At 32.3% G+C, this 16,010-nt stretch overlaps 1 protein-coding gene across 5 annotated transcripts in view; it reads right to left on the bottom strand.

The window, feature by feature from the left end:
• Positions 1-16,010, bottom strand: part of LOC110032283 — a 116,750-nt gene that overhangs the window by 19,936 nt on the left and 80,804 nt on the right. For 3 of the 5 annotated variants that reach the window (XM_020735878.1, XM_020735870.1, XM_020735862.1), the window contains exons 14-16: positions 6,142-6,919; positions 5,772-5,830; positions 3,292-3,765 (exon numbers count right to left, since the gene is read on the bottom strand). In XM_020735878.1, coding sequence (XP_020591537.1) covers positions 3,292-3,765; positions 5,772-5,830; positions 6,142-6,919 — 1,311 coding nt within the window. The remainder of the gene's footprint in view (positions 1-3,291; positions 3,766-5,771; positions 5,831-6,141; positions 6,920-16,010) is intronic. The other 2 variants (XM_020735885.1, XM_020735891.1) reach the window with 2 other exon arrangements.

Raw genomic sequence — 16,010 nt, 5'->3', positions numbered from 1 at the left:
AAAAAAAAAAAAAAAGAGTGCAACCGGTGATGCAACTTGAAAATAGACAATAATAAATTAATGTCATGAATTGAATTGTAGGACAAGGATTATACGAAGAAAATTTATTCAATGCATAAAATAAAAAGTAATTTTTATGCAAATAATCAGGATGAGATATCCATCTCAGATGGCACCGAAAACTATGATTCCTTTAACAGATTTGACTGCATATGGAGCACTAATATTGTGAGACATGGAGAGTACAGATGACATAAAAATTAAGACACGCTGAATTTCGGAAAATGTGCACAATTTCATCAAGACTGGATTAATTAAAGCCCTGTTTGGGGCAGCTTTTTCGCTGCGATGGCGTTTTGAAAACGTTGGGATTATAATTGTTTTGCGTGTTCCATCCGCTTATCGCAAAATGCGGATCGAGTTCTTTAATAAACGCGATCATGGGAGAGCCCCTGCGGCCTGCATTTTTCTTTCGGGCTTTTATTCGCTTGCCCTTAAGCTCTGCTTCACGAGAGAGCCATCGATCTCCCATTTCCCCTCGACGAGATTGTGAGCAAAAGAGGCTTGCGCATCAGTTATCGCGGCTTTCCTTCGTCGATTAGCAAAGATCTCCTTGAATCTTCTTCTTCGGAGCACGAGAAGAAGAGTTCCATATCGACGTCTTCCTCCTAGCATCGGAAGATTGCAGGTTTTTCTTCTCCTTCCTGATCAAACCACATGGATCTAACATTAAGCTGCCATCACACAACTAAAATTAGATGATAATCTTATTATGTCTTGTATTTAAGTTTCATATTTCTATAACTAATCTAGCTTTGTTTTTTAAAACTTATTTTAATTATCTTGGCTGCTATACATATCATTTATACTTATGAAAGCAAGTGCTGAACACGAATCATATATTTTTTTTAAGCTTAATATTTTTTTAGTTAAGTGACTTGGATAATTTTAATGTTCATATATTTTTTTTTAAAGATTATCTAGATCAACTAGTTGATATTTATTTTTTCTGAAAGCTCAAAATTATGGGAGTAATCAGACCTTGCTGAGTATGGTCTCTTGACTTGTTATATTTGGAATTTGAAGGCATGTTTAATTTAATAGTGAAGCAATAGGTGCTGAAAGCCAATTAATTGATTTTCTTTGAATTACTGTAAAATGAGGGTTTTATAGATTTTTTTTCCTTTTCTGTTTTTATATTGACTAGAATATACAAACTTATGTCGTGAGAATTTCTCTTCTTTTCTGCAAGCTATTTTTTTTCTTGCTTAAAAATTTAGAGACATTAATTGTATAATGCAAGCTGCTTGTGTTTTCTAAGTGAAAATGAAGGAAAAAAGCAGTATATGCGCTTCAAAAGTAATTTTTCAGATAATTCTTGATATTTACAAATGGCTAGTGATTAACATGGCATAACTTTTCATTTATAAGATAGCTTTATAGAGAGTCATTGGGACATAAATCTTAGCGTCTTGAAGGCTATTATCTGTTGAATTAATGCAAGTTCATCTTCATGTTTATTTTTATTCTTATATTGCTAATTACAAATTTTTTATGTTTCTGGCAGATAAGAGGATTATTGATTACAAATAGGGTGCAAGGCTAGCCTTGAAGAAGTTGCTATGATAGTTTTGTCAAACAACATTACTGCACAGGGGTATAATGGACATTTATCCAGAAACAACTACAAATCAACTATTTTCCAAATGCACAAACCAAACAGACAATCACTTTATCCGGATTAGTCGCTGATTAGCAGCTTATCTGGATCAGCTACTTATCAGCAGATTATTGATAAGCTGCAGCTGTCACAAACATATCCTAAAACATTCAAGAAAAGAATGAGACTAAGAAATGAAATATAAAAGAGAATAAAACTTAATATATAAATGACAGTAAAAGTTAGATATTTAATAAAAATAAAATAAAAAATAATTAATAGCAAAAAACCACATCACCGTGGGTGCCAAATGCTCATCAGAGAAAGCATGTCATAGTAAAGATACAAAATAAATATGAGATATGATTGATTCAATTCCCAAAAGTAAAGGGCTATGCAAATTAAGTTCATTAATAAAATTTTTTTGAAGATAGTTTTAGAAATGCATTGATTAGATGACATGGGCCGTCAAAAGGCGAATGCAAAATTTCCCACAATCGACGATCGAACGCCAGTGTAGAGCTGAACCAAGCGCCTCCTTTTTCGATTCCTTTACAAACTTTAGCACATTTTCCTTTATCCTTCCTTTCTAGTCCTTTCATACATATGCATTGTATTAAGATTTGGGTTATCAGTTTTTGACTTATTTTCTATCGGGACAGCCGTTGGCGTTTCTAGTTTCCCCTTCTAGGGTTGTATCTACGGGCAAATTGTGTTCCGACTTTATCCTGTTCCGAGGTGGTGACTACCCTTGACTTTTTCTTCCTTCGTTGTCACCATCGTCGTACCTGTTGCAACCGCCCAGAAACATCCCTCATTGGTTGTTTTTTCTGCAGTCCACCTTGCCACCGCCTTCCAAACTTCGCACTCCTCCCTCCACTTGTGACCACCTCCCCACTTCACCCATCTCGTTGCTGCCAGCACCCCTAAAGAGCCCTCCATCCTCGCTATTATTGTCGTTCAAATCCTCCATCTTCACTGCCACTGCTTTCCAGCCATCCTCCTTTGCTGCCATCATCCCGAACAATCATTCCGCATTGATACCTACTGCGTGCTTGCTGCCCAGAACCCAAAAAACCATTGCCTTGTTGTTTTTTGCTTACCCATCCACTCATCACCATCCAACCACCTTTCAAACCCTCTTCGATCACCACCATCACCTTGAGATCCACCCTAGTCGAGTTTATATTACCATTTGTTGCAATTTCGTATTTCAAGTGTGTTTGTTTGTTGTTATTTCCTATTTCAATTGTCTGGTTGTAATTTCCTATTTGGTTTTCGTGTTGTTGTTGATCAACTCTGATATAATTAGATGGATATACAAAATTAGTGAAAAATGACAGGAAAAAAATGAAAAATTTAAAGTAAGATGCATAGAAGTTCTTCACGATAATTTCAAAAGAATTGTGTTAACACCTCAGATAGAACTAAATAGAAACAAAATGAATGAAGAATGAGAGCTCATAAACCATCCTCAAATACTTGTTATTAGGTGACAATGATGATAGCGACTTTAATATATTTAAATGAATCTCTTACATCAAATAATAAGAGTAAAGCATAAATTATTTCATTCAAAAGCTACCAAAATTTATGCTATTGAGTGCAAATTACATCTATTCAGTACACACCTCCAATATACAAGGATTCTGCATGACAATTCCAAGAACTCGCCTCGTAAGTCCCTTATAAACATTAAAATTAATGTTACCATCACCACTGATCCATGGCAATATAGGCTGAAATCCACCTTCCATTCCTCCAACTGGATTTCTAACACTGCCCACCACATTGTCTTGCACATGAAGAGATTTATCATTCCTAGATTCCTCAATCAGGTTAGCATTTTCGCCAAAAGGTTGTCCTTCAATACAATATTTACAAGGAGTGTCAGACCTACTGCAAGCATTTGCTTTACTTTTATCTACTTTATCATGATGCTCTTGAAAAGGTCCTCCTGGTGTTCCAGAACAGGTTTCTTGGGGCTTGGTGCAAGAGAGAATATCATTAACATGTTTATGAATCTTCCCATGATTTGGTACTCTGATAAAGTACTTCGAGGCATGTGAAGCATCAACCACACGAATAGAATCAAACGCATTAACCTGCACAACAAATTTTAGTGGGACAAAAGGAAAAAAGATGCATGATGAAGACAGAACAAACAAGTACACAGCAGCTAAGTTTAGAATCCTTTTCTTTGCCAAAAAATCAATGATAGGATGCATTAAACAAAAATAGCTAACAGCATAAATAATAGAAATAAAACAAACAATCATGATCAATGAGTACAATTACATGCATATTGCCTGTACCATAAGTCAGCCAAACTGACAAACAGCTAACCATCTCAATTGTGTAATTGTGAATCAGATTAATCCACACAATATCTTAGATAATGTAAAAACTTTACATCATATTACTAAAAATCAGTAACCCACATCCTACTCACCAGTATTTTACTTCAGAATCTCAAGCCAGTATAAAAAAACTGCATGTGGGATTAAGCAATACCAAAATATGTTACTAGTGCATGGTTATGAATAAAATTCAAACAAAATTCAAATAAGAAATATGAAGAGTAATTTCTCTTTCAATATCAAGTATACAGGTATCCTGTGTTTTCAATATAAAGTACATCAACTTTTTTCTTCATAGATAAAGTTGGAAATAGAGACAACCAGTTAAGGGATATATAGAAAGCAATATAAATTGATAAAGAGATAGATAAAGAAAAAAAAAATTATTTAAGAAAGAGAACAAAAAAAGAGAGAGAAAACGATTCACAGAGTAATGCATTTCATCCCACAATACGAATGAGTCATTGATAACACTTCTTTGTCACCAAATAATAAGTATGGCAAAAATGCCTCAAACTTCCTAAATTTAACAATAAGAGTTGTAAAGTTCCAATATTCTGCAGCTCGAAGAGTTCAAGTAAGCCTAAATCAATGAGACCTTCTCAATGAGTAGTCAAGGTAGAATCAAAGAGAGAGTCCCTAAAGTAAACATCAATCTTAGTTGGCCAAAGTAATAGCAATTTAAATAACCAACTCAATTATCTTCAACAAGTCCACAAGCATCAAGCAATGATTGAAGGAATGTACATGTCTCCAGCAATTTCGACAAAGCATACAGCACAGATTGAAGGAATACATCTCCTTTAGAAAGTTTGAAAAAGAATACAAGAATGAAAGAGTGATCCCAAAATTCATACAAAGCTCAAGGTAAAACAAAGGAGATTTTATCATCAATAATTATACTGAAGCATAAAGATTAAATTGATGAATTTTCACCATCAACTAAACATAAGTTTGAAAGGCCAAGTCATTGATTCACATTATGATGAAAGGATTATTAATTACATCTAGGTTTGAGGTAAGGTTATGTAGGGTTCATTTCTCAACTTCACCAAAGCATAAAACATATGACAAGTTAATTTTACCCGAGTCTACGTCAAATCAAGATAGGGTATGGGATATGAATGTTAAGAGAGGCCGATATCCAATACTTTATGATGAAAGAAGGTGTAGAAGAAGGTCAAACCGATTAGCTAAACTCTAGAAAGAAAATAAATTATTAGTAAAGGATGAATCAGAGTGAGACAAAATGAGTGAAACAAAATGAGCCAATCATAATTGGTTAGAATCATTCATAATTCACATCATTGCAACAAATTGTGCAAGAATAGGAGTTTAGTTTATATCATCAAAGTGCATTTAAAAGTTGGGCATTTACATAAATAGCACAATATTCTTATATATTTACATATCTCACACTTAAACTTTCATAATTACACACAAAACACTCAAATATTTAATAACACATAAAATAGCACTATTACCACCTTTTAAAAGTCAAATATGTATTTTAATACATATGTTTAAAGCACCAAAGTGTTATATATGAATATGGAAGTTTAGGTGCGAGCTTTGTAAATAAATAAGAATTATGCGCTGCCAATGTAAATTTTCCTTAGAAGTTACAGAAAGTATCAGAAGGTACCAAGGGATTAGAAACCTCAAGGCCCTCAAGCTATAAGCTTCTAATCTGCTCTTAACATACCAATAAAAAAAAGTAACAGCTTTAAAGCTGAAAGTGAGTGGCTTACTTTAGCAGCTAATCGGAATACTCCCAATGTGTCCGCAACCATTTCAGCCACCATTTCACCTATGAAATCGCCAAATAGGTTAGAAATTTAAGAGAATTCAATTTTTATAAGAAAAAACAAATAAGTGTCAAAATAGTGCCCAGATTAATTACATAGGGCTATTTCAATCATAGAGCCTATGAAAGTGTCAAATTAATCCCCAGACAATAACTTGGGGATAAATAATAAAATAGTCTTTCATGGCAGACGATTTTAGCCCATATTAAAAGAGTTGGAGAGCTAAGTTGACACTTTTATAGACTGGGACTGAAATGCCATCTGCAAAAAATCATGAGACTATCAAATGAAATTTGAAGGAAATAAACCAGACCTTTTATTTTCAAAGCTTCAGAAATTTCGTCCATGCTTAGTCCCTGCTCACCAGCTCCACGAATGATAGAGTGAATGAACTTAAAATCTCTTGAAGAAGGCATCCCTTCATTTGCAATACCAGACGTCGACGCAAGATATTCAACATATCGAGACATACCATCCCAACATTTAGGAGAGTCGATTTCATGAATCACATCCTCATTGTCAGACGAAGATGTCAAACATGTTTCTTCAACTGAAGTAGAATCTCCTGTCAAAGTATGAATACTATCCTTTTCATATCCTAAACATTCAAAATCATCAACTGTCATAACTGATTCCATCTTTAGCATAACTTTGATGCCAGGGAAACCTTTCTCCCTGCGATCTCCATCTGCATTAGACGCAAGCTTGGATCTCTCAACCTTTTCGCTCCTGTATGACGCATCAGCTTTATGTTTCAAATTTTGTGATGCACCAATGTCACCGACTTCTCCCCATGAGGAAAAAGATTCTGGAGTTTTTAACTCATCAGCCTCCCCAATGCCACAATTTGGCAAGCATGGTGAAACTAAAATCTCTCCGAATAAAACAAGAGAAAAAAGATGGGCAATCTCCCCACACTGTAAATCTGGAGGGATAGTCACTCCATCCTGTATTAAATCATTCTTTTGTATTTGAAGCCAATTAGAAAAATTAGTAGCTCTTTTACCAGAGTCATTAGAAAAGGGAGAAGAGGAAAGATCTTGGAAAAACTTCCGAGAAAGTACAAAAGGTCGACTTCCATGTCCAACCACCTGAACAACAAGAACAAATATAATATTCAGTAAATCACACGTGGAATAAAGAAAATAATAAGGAAAAGAGCATAAATGACTATTTAATTTGAGTAAATACTATCATCAAGTGTATTTTAAAATCCTTTAGAAATACAATCAACTTATTTGCAATGCATCACGCGCACACACATACATAAAATAATAAAATTTTAAAAAAAACATTGACAAGTACTGCAAATCAAATTATATAGGTACTTCAGGTTGAAAGTAAAGCTCTACAATGAAAAAGTCAAATCTTGGAATTTTAAACTTATAAATTACGTACGATTGAACTGAAGAGCTATGATATTTATACTTCTACATTATATATTAAAAAAAAGGGTTTCTATGAAACTGGTTGAGCAATTTTATGATGAAATAGATTGAAAATTTAAAGACAAGCAGGGGCCACAGGTCTTTGTGATTTGGCCTTCCCTGCACTTCAGGAAAACTACCTTCATTAGCAATTGCCAATAATGAATGCCTTTTGATTCAGTAAACAGTGTTCATAAATTGACTTTTTATCATAAGATCAACAACATATTTTTAACTTAATATGAATTTTGGAAGTATAAACCAAATCATTCTAGTATATTATTTTTTGTGATTTCATAAAATAAAAAAAGCTTTTTTTCTTTTTTTTTTGAAATAAACCACACCAACTATGTCATTTTTCCCCCTAAAATCAACACCACCTTTTGAGTAAAACTATGAATCATGCAGTTTCATTATATAGTCAATATGAATAATGTATTTTCACGCTACCCTTATGATTTCCCTGTTTTGCCAATGGAATGGTTTATTCGTTTTTTATGAAATAACCAGTATGTGCCTTGGAAGTCTCCCGGTGGTGCATATATCATTTTGTTACACAATAATTCTTTTGTTTCATATGTATTGCCTTTGGGACTTGTTCCTTGTCAACTTTTAGCAAGACGGGACTGCATCTGGTTTACAACTGTTTAATGCACGTGATAGCTAAGCTACATATATAAAGTTCATGATATTCATTCTATTATGCACAAATTAATTTATGAATATTTCTCATTTAATATTTCCTTATCTTCGGAAATGATGGTCCCCCTCGCAAACATCTATACACTGATTGATTGACCATGTACCTACAGAATACCAGAGAAACTACCCATGCTCTCCTAAAGCTGCCCTTAGCTAAGGCTAAGCGGTATCAATAGACATATTCAAATAAATATTTAGGTACGATTGAGCCAAAGATTGAAAATCAGTTGACAAAAAAAAAAAAAAACAAAAAGAACTAAAAGGAAAAAGGGATACCGGATTTTCCCATTATAACATATTCGTCAGCGGTATACTGCAACAGTAAATTCAAACTCATCATCATATTCTTATCCAAAAAAATTAAGGTAAGTTGGAATAATACAACAAAAACAAGCCTTTATCCCACTAAGTTGGTTCAGCTACATGAATCCTTTTTCTCCATTGTGTCCTATTGAATGTCACATTTCATTTAATTCTAATAAATTAAGCTTGAATAATACAAATTTAATGAAATTACCTGAAATGAATAGCTACGAGAAAAAGAAATTCAAAAACCACATAACAAAATAAAGAAAAGTGCTAAAATGATCCACTTAATATTTGAAGGGGGGAAAGTTTTATACTTTTTAAAAATGTCAAATTAGTCCCAGACTATTTTAATAGGTGCTAAAATAGTCAGAACTTTAAAATTGGTTAAAATCGGGTAAAATTAACAGAGAACCTCCACTTTGAAAGGAAATTTTGGAGTTTTAATATGTTTGTTATGTTGCATGATCAAGCACACCAAGGGGTAGCTAGGGGTGATGATGCCTATGCGACTAGCACGACAAAGGACGACAAGGCAAGAATGACATGCACAGCTAGGGAAGGTGAGTTGAGCTCGAGCAGCAAGGAGCATTCAACAAACTTTGAGCAATGAGGCTTGTGAGAGCGTCCATGTAGCTTTGTGTAGTGAAGTCAATGTGAGCATTTGAGCGTCCGAGGAACTCCAACCACTGAGGCCAATGCAAGTGACTGAGGGCCTTCGAGCAATCGAAGCTTCTTAAAGAAGCATTTCGGAGCGCTAGTACAAGCACCCTAATAAAATAATTTCTGCAACGAGCTCAACATGGTGAGGCAAAGTTCAAACAATTTATCGAGCAGGCAAGAGGTACAAACTAGCTAGGTAAATGAATTTTTTTCTAAGAACAACTCCGTTTGATCACAATCCATTTCAACTGTACTTACAGATACTTCTTGTACATGAGAAAAAAAGTTAATGATAAATTATCTTTACATAAAAATAAAAAAGAAAATATAAGTGCCCAAAATACAGCCATTTTTGACAACCTAAACACCAATTATAGCTTTAAAATTTGGGATTATTTTAGCTTAAAAACTTTAAAAAGTTTGGGACTAAAATAGCTCACGTCAAATAGTCAAACGACCATTTTGACAATTTTCTCTAACATAATATATCCCATACATAGAAACTAAGTTAGCAAATTTTTTTAGGAGTAATATATTTAACAATATTGTATAAGCACAAGCCATAACAACGATGAATAAATTGAAATAAAATTACAACATAATTGCAAAGTTTTATTGTGCAAATATTGCTAAATTTGTGGCCAACATCTTCTCATTTATAGCAACTCAGCAATTTGTTAACAATAGCTTTTAATCTACCCCAATTTAGTAAAATATGGATAACAAATTTCCATTATGGTGTAATCAAGCAACCCATGCAGAGCAGCATTCCATCCATAACAATCCAACAATATAAAGATATAAGCTTTCCATCTCTAACAATCCTGCATAGTTAATTTTGGATTCCAAAACTAAAATTGATTTTTAAGTTTATTTCTTTCAATGGTAGATATTTCTTCGCCTATTTAATTACAACTCCTCATACTTTTCTAACGAAAAATAAGGGAAAAAAATTCAACCATACAATCTCTGATTATTTGCTCCACTCTCATCTCCAACAATGCTGTATAGTTAATTTTGGATTCCAAAACTAAAATTGATTTCCCTGTTTAGTTATTTCATTGCCTATCTAAGTGCAACTTCTGCTAATACTTTAATAACAAAGCTTAAGGGAATAAAATTCAACCATACAATCTCTGATTATTTACTCTCATCTCCTCTCCGCTCCTCATTTTAAGTTTTAAGATGACATCAAAGCTATTATGGTTATATTTACTGTGAGGCCAAAGGATTCTTCAAATAAGGATCCTCTACTTTATGTTGACAAGTCGTTCATTAACATTGAAATGCAATATTCGTCTAACAATAATGAATAATATAAATGTAAAGGATCCTCTTAAAAAAGAATATGTGGAATTTACAATAAAAAAAACGGTGGCAAATGCATTAAAAAAGAAAATAATTATCAAAAAGACTACAATTCTAACCCCAAAATTTAACTTAAAAAAAAGGTCTAAATCAAAAATAGGAAAAATCCGCGATAAAGAATTGAACTAAGAAAATTCTAAAAAGAACCTACAAAAAAGAACAAATCACGATAGCCTTTTTTTCCTATTTCAACTTTTTAACAATCAATCAAAGACAACCAACTATTCTCCCGATAAAAGGTTATTCAAGCACTACACTAAATTAACCTTGCTCAGAAGCCAAACTCTTAATTGCAAACAACAGAAAACTATTATTTGGATTGTAGACTTGAAAGCATCAAATCATATAATAGTAAGCACAACTGTCTCAACAAATAAAACCTATACCATACAAGTAACGATGTCTACATTGCAAATAGGTCATTATCAGAAGTAGTCTGAATAAATTCAATTATTCTCTCAAAAAAATCTAACACTTAACTCTAAGTTTTGAGTACTTAATTTGGATCGTAACTTACTATTAATAAATAAACCCATTTAAAATAAAATTTAATGTTACTAATTTCTTATTTAATCTATATAGCTTTTAGCGCTTGAATTCAATGAGGACAATTGGCAGTATAGAGATATATTTAGGACTCGATGAGGACATTCTAAACATTTGAACACCATGGTAAATATTAAATTTCAAACCATAACATAAATTCTCAAAACTGACAAATGTTAGTAAATACCTTAATTTGGTCCTAAGAAATCATCTCTTATAACAAAGAATTATCAACCGAACATCATATGATGATACCCATTAATTGAATAGGTCCTCTTAAAGGAATATAGAAACTTTGTTGATGAACTTATAGATCAATAATATCTTAAAAACTTTTATTAAATATATTTGGATATAAGCTATCCCAATAACTAAAAATCCCATTCATAAAATAACCTCAAAAGTGTCTAAATTTCAAACTAGCCCTTCATTCTATTCATTTTTATGACCAAAATCATTTATTCTCTTTCTCAAAAATTTTTTGGGTGCTAAGTCTTTATTCAGATTCATTCTCACAACCATCGCAAATTAGAAATTTTATTCACAAAAACATCTAAATTTTAAACTAGTCCTTCATTCTATTTATTTTTTAAGACCAAAATCATTTATTTTCTTTCCCAAAAATCCTTGGTTGTTCAGTCTTTATCACATTCATTCTCACCACCATAGCAAATTAAACACTAAATTTGTTAAAAATTACTTTCTTTGAATACTCCCTAAACAAAAAAAAAGGTATAAAGACTACTCTAAATTTTTTAAGAATATCATTTTTGAATACTCCAGAAATTAAAAAAAAAAGTTATAAATACTATTACTCAATAGAAAATTTTATACTTCCATAAACAAAGCAATCCTTGAACACAAACCTTCTAACTCCAACCTCAAAATTTAGGAGAAATTCAAGAATAATAATTTTAATTTTGAAAATTTTTTTATCATCCAACATTATATTTTATCAAACCCGTAGAAAATGAACATTTTTTATTACCATTTTTCCAATCAATTGAAGCCTTGCCTTGTTAATACAACTAACTTAAGGATAATGGGTTTTATGTCAATATTACGTAGGAACAGAAAAACTATGAGGAAGATTGATCAACATATCTCTAGCACACAAAAGAAGTTAAACTAGGTTCCAACAATGTTAAAAATAATATAATAGAGAATTAAGGCATTTTTTGTTAGTAAGGCGAGGCAAAAGCTTTGACGTAGTCTGAGACATAAGCCTCGCAAATGAAAAATTGTGTAAGTCAACATAAAGGAGTAACAATAATATACTAACATCATAACACACACATACACACAATATATATTAAAGAAATGCATTTAACATTCTAATGATAAAAATAGGTAAATTGCATTTATATACATCAATAACAAGTCTTTATCCCACTAAGTGAGGTCTGTAACATGAATCATTTTTCTCCATTATGTTGTATTTATATGAAATAACAAACTACGTAAGCCATAGAATATCATATAACAACTTACACAAAATAAAAAGATAATGTAAACATCAAATAATCAAATCATAAAAAAATAAAATAAAAGTATAGCATTAAATATCAAATTAAACATAAGATGAGTTTAGCAGAGCAGAGTTCTCTCACTCATATTGTCAAACTAACATACTAACATCAATAGATCTAAAAAAACATAATAAATTTTTAGGAGAAATTGACAGTGGTGACAATAACAAGAGCAACAAGAAGTTGTAGCGAAAGCAAGCAGATATTGTAGTGGAAGCAAATGGTTGTTGTAGTCTTTGGGCATGAGAGCTTGATTTCAGTTCGTATTCACGCCATCTAATATAAGAAATAAGAAAACCTAAGCGTGATAGACACACACCTCGACAAAATTGAGGTGAGGCAAGCCTTAACCATTGTGAGGTGTATGCATCACCTGAGTTGCTTGAGGCATATAAGCCTTGAAATGTTTTTCTATGGAATTACACTAAGCCGAGCCTCAAGGCGCGCCTAAAATTGCGCAATTTTAAGCAATGATTTTAAAGACTGATGATGTACAAGCTTGAAAAAATAACTTTATATAAGATGATATTGATCTCCATTGTCCCATTATATTAAGAAAAAGGGTGAGGTCACCTACGAAACACCCAATCCATGATTTCACAACTTATAAAGAGTTCTCACATAGATTTTGTGATTTTATCACTTGATAAAATATATATTTCAAACAATACTAAAAAAAGTTTCAGAGTCTCCATGTGAAAAAAAATGCTATGCTAAAGAAATCTAGACCATAAAAAAAGAACGTTATATGAGAAATTTATGAACTCAACCAAATAAATATCGATAGATCATTCCAGTGAAATATAACATATCGGAGAGGGGAAAAATTTAAGGCCCCAATTGTTGCAAAGAGTATGGCCAATCATATGGTATTTACTGTTATAAAACTTCCCCTATATTTACCAAATTCAACTAATTTTGAGTTTGTTATCTAGAGGTAAATTCAGACCATCCTCTATAAAAACTTAACCCTAAGAATGATTTTCTTAATAGGAATATTGAAGAAGTATACAAGAAGATCCCAAAAGGATTGATAAATAAAAAAGTGCCAAAAAGGCATGTTGGCTTAAAAAAGCTCTATATGGTTTCAAATAATCTCCTTAAGCTTGGTCTTTTAGATAGTCCAAATTTTCAGCATCAAACTCATTACATTCTCTTAATCAAAAGCCAACCTAAAGGAGAAAATGCCTTTTTTTTGTCTATGTAAATGGCATTATATTGGCAAATGATTTAGAGGAAAGGCTAACTAGATTGAAAAGGTATTTATAAGAGAATTTAAGGTAAAAAAAACTAAAGAAATCCAAAATGCTTTCTTGGCAAAAAATTAAAGATATCTAAAAACATTTTATTGTGATAAGAGTTATGTATCATCTTATAGATTAACCTTCAGATTGCCAAGTTATGCTAAAACTTGAAGCATTATTTGATAGATCTGATTGCAATCTGGAATGTTGAAGTAGATATTGCTTAAAAATATATTTTTAAAAAATATATTAATACAAAATTTAGATTCAATTTACTTTCGATCAAAAATGAAAATAAAATAAAATTATTTCCTATATTTATTTTAGGAGCAACCAAACAATCATGAGTATTCTAAAATGTATTGAAGTTAATTTATATTACACATATTCTAAATAATTGTAGTCAAATGACCACTTTATCTTGATACTTTCTTGGTAAGTTATGTATCATCTTATAGACTAGCCTTTAGATTGCCAAGTTAAGCTAAAACTCAAAGCAATATTTGATAGATCTAATTGCAACGTGGAATGTTGAAGTAGATCTTGCTCCAAAAATGAATATTTAAAAAAATACATTAATACAAAATTCTATAATCAACTAACAACCAAACATAAAAAAAATTATTTTCCATACTTATTTTAGGAACAACCAAACAATCACGAGTATTCCAAAATGTATTGTATTTAGTTTATATTACGCATATTCTAAATACTTGTAATCAAATGGCCCCTTTATCTTGATACTTTTCATGGGAAAATATATTTCAAATTGCTAGTAGGCTCTATCCATACCTTAATCAACATTATAGGGTTTTAATAATGCACTAAGGCAACAATTAGTTCTCAAATTTACAAGATGATGACCGGCCAAAAGTAATGGGTAGATTCCTTTATGGTGACCTTCAATAGTACATGAGTTAATATAAGGATAAAGCCTCTAAAAGAATATGCAAGATTGCACCGACAACTTCACGGATCTTCGTTTGAACTTTGAAAAAATAAATTATAATGTTTCTTCTATTAAAAAATTTATGGTTACTTATGGAGGCTGGAGGCTTTCTTTCACTTGGCTAGATTGTAATATTTATTTATCATTTTATCCTTATTTTTGCTTCCTTAGCATATTCCTGAGCATTTATTTTGTATTTTTACTTTTTTTTGTGCTAGGTTATGTATCTTATGGATTTGCCTCTAGATTGCCAATATATTTGAAGTATTATTTGATTGATCTGATTTCAACATGAGATGTTTGTCGGTCAACTTTTTGATAGATTTGAAAATATAAGTATTAAAATAATTTTTGAAATTTAATATAATAGAAGAGATATATTTTTGGTTTTGAAGGTAGTATGTTTTAATTTTTGAAAAATGAGCCCAAATGGATCTCATTCGTCTAATAGTTTACATAATCGTGTCCGATACCGCGAATACTACACCCTCCCGAAAGATAAGTGTAGATCTCGGCGATAGACTCAATCCTGCAAACTAAGAGATTTGTGACATCCGTTTGGTCCGCGAACCTTTTATGTATGACCGAGAAGTTCCCCTATCTAATACAAAGATTACATAGGGTTTATATTACCTGGATTCCAAGTTCCCTATAAAGGCAAGCCTCTATAGTTAATTACATCTCAAATGACTGGGGTCACTTGAGAAAACTCTCGATAATGATCAGAGATATTAGTCTTCAAGATTCCAAAGTTTAGGTTTTCACGGTAGGACGTGGAAAAAGGCAAGTGAGAGTGGCTCAAATAGGAACAGTTATTTCAGGAGTCCAAAGAAAAGAAAAGGTAGGGGATGTCACAGATCCTGAGGAGAACCCTCAGTGACTTCCCAAACTATCCTACTGTGTGGCTACATTTTTAGAAATGATGTTATTCAATTGTTCAATACTGTCAATTTTATTCTTTAGGACTTACATATGCATAATACCTGATTATGCAAATAGCCCGCAGAGATAAGAGGGTTTACGTCGTGTCACACTACAACCTCAGAACCTAAGGCGAGTTAGGACTTACGCTGCACAACATTGTTGTACAAGAGCCTAAAAAGGGAGTGTGAGGGTTTACGTCGCGCTCGGCGAGCTACCTCGAAGTCCTATGGGTTGTTATTATGCTAGAAAGAGATAATGCTGAAGAAGATCCTCTTGTCGCTCGATCCAAGCTCCTCGTCGTGCTGCCCACAAATTTGGCTCCAAGCTCCTGTCTTCGCGATGGCTCCAGGGTTTAAATGCTTGAGATTGGGGTTTATGTTTCAAGTTTTGGTGTCAAAGTTTGGTTTTGTTTTGTTTCAGTTTTAGCTTTGCATACAGAATAAGCAAATCGCAAGTAAATAAAAAATAAAATGTACATAAAATGCAGTAAAGTAAAATGTTGTAGATAAACTGTAAAAGCGTAG

This window comes from Phalaenopsis equestris, unplaced genomic scaffold (assembly GCF_001263595.1).
Source record: "Phalaenopsis equestris unplaced genomic scaffold, ASM126359v1 Scaffold000002, whole genome shotgun sequence".
NCBI classification, from domain to species: domain Eukaryota; kingdom Viridiplantae; phylum Streptophyta; class Magnoliopsida; order Asparagales; family Orchidaceae; genus Phalaenopsis; species Phalaenopsis equestris.
Note: the sequence above shows the minus strand (reverse complement) of the source record. Positions and strands in the feature narration are given on the sequence as shown.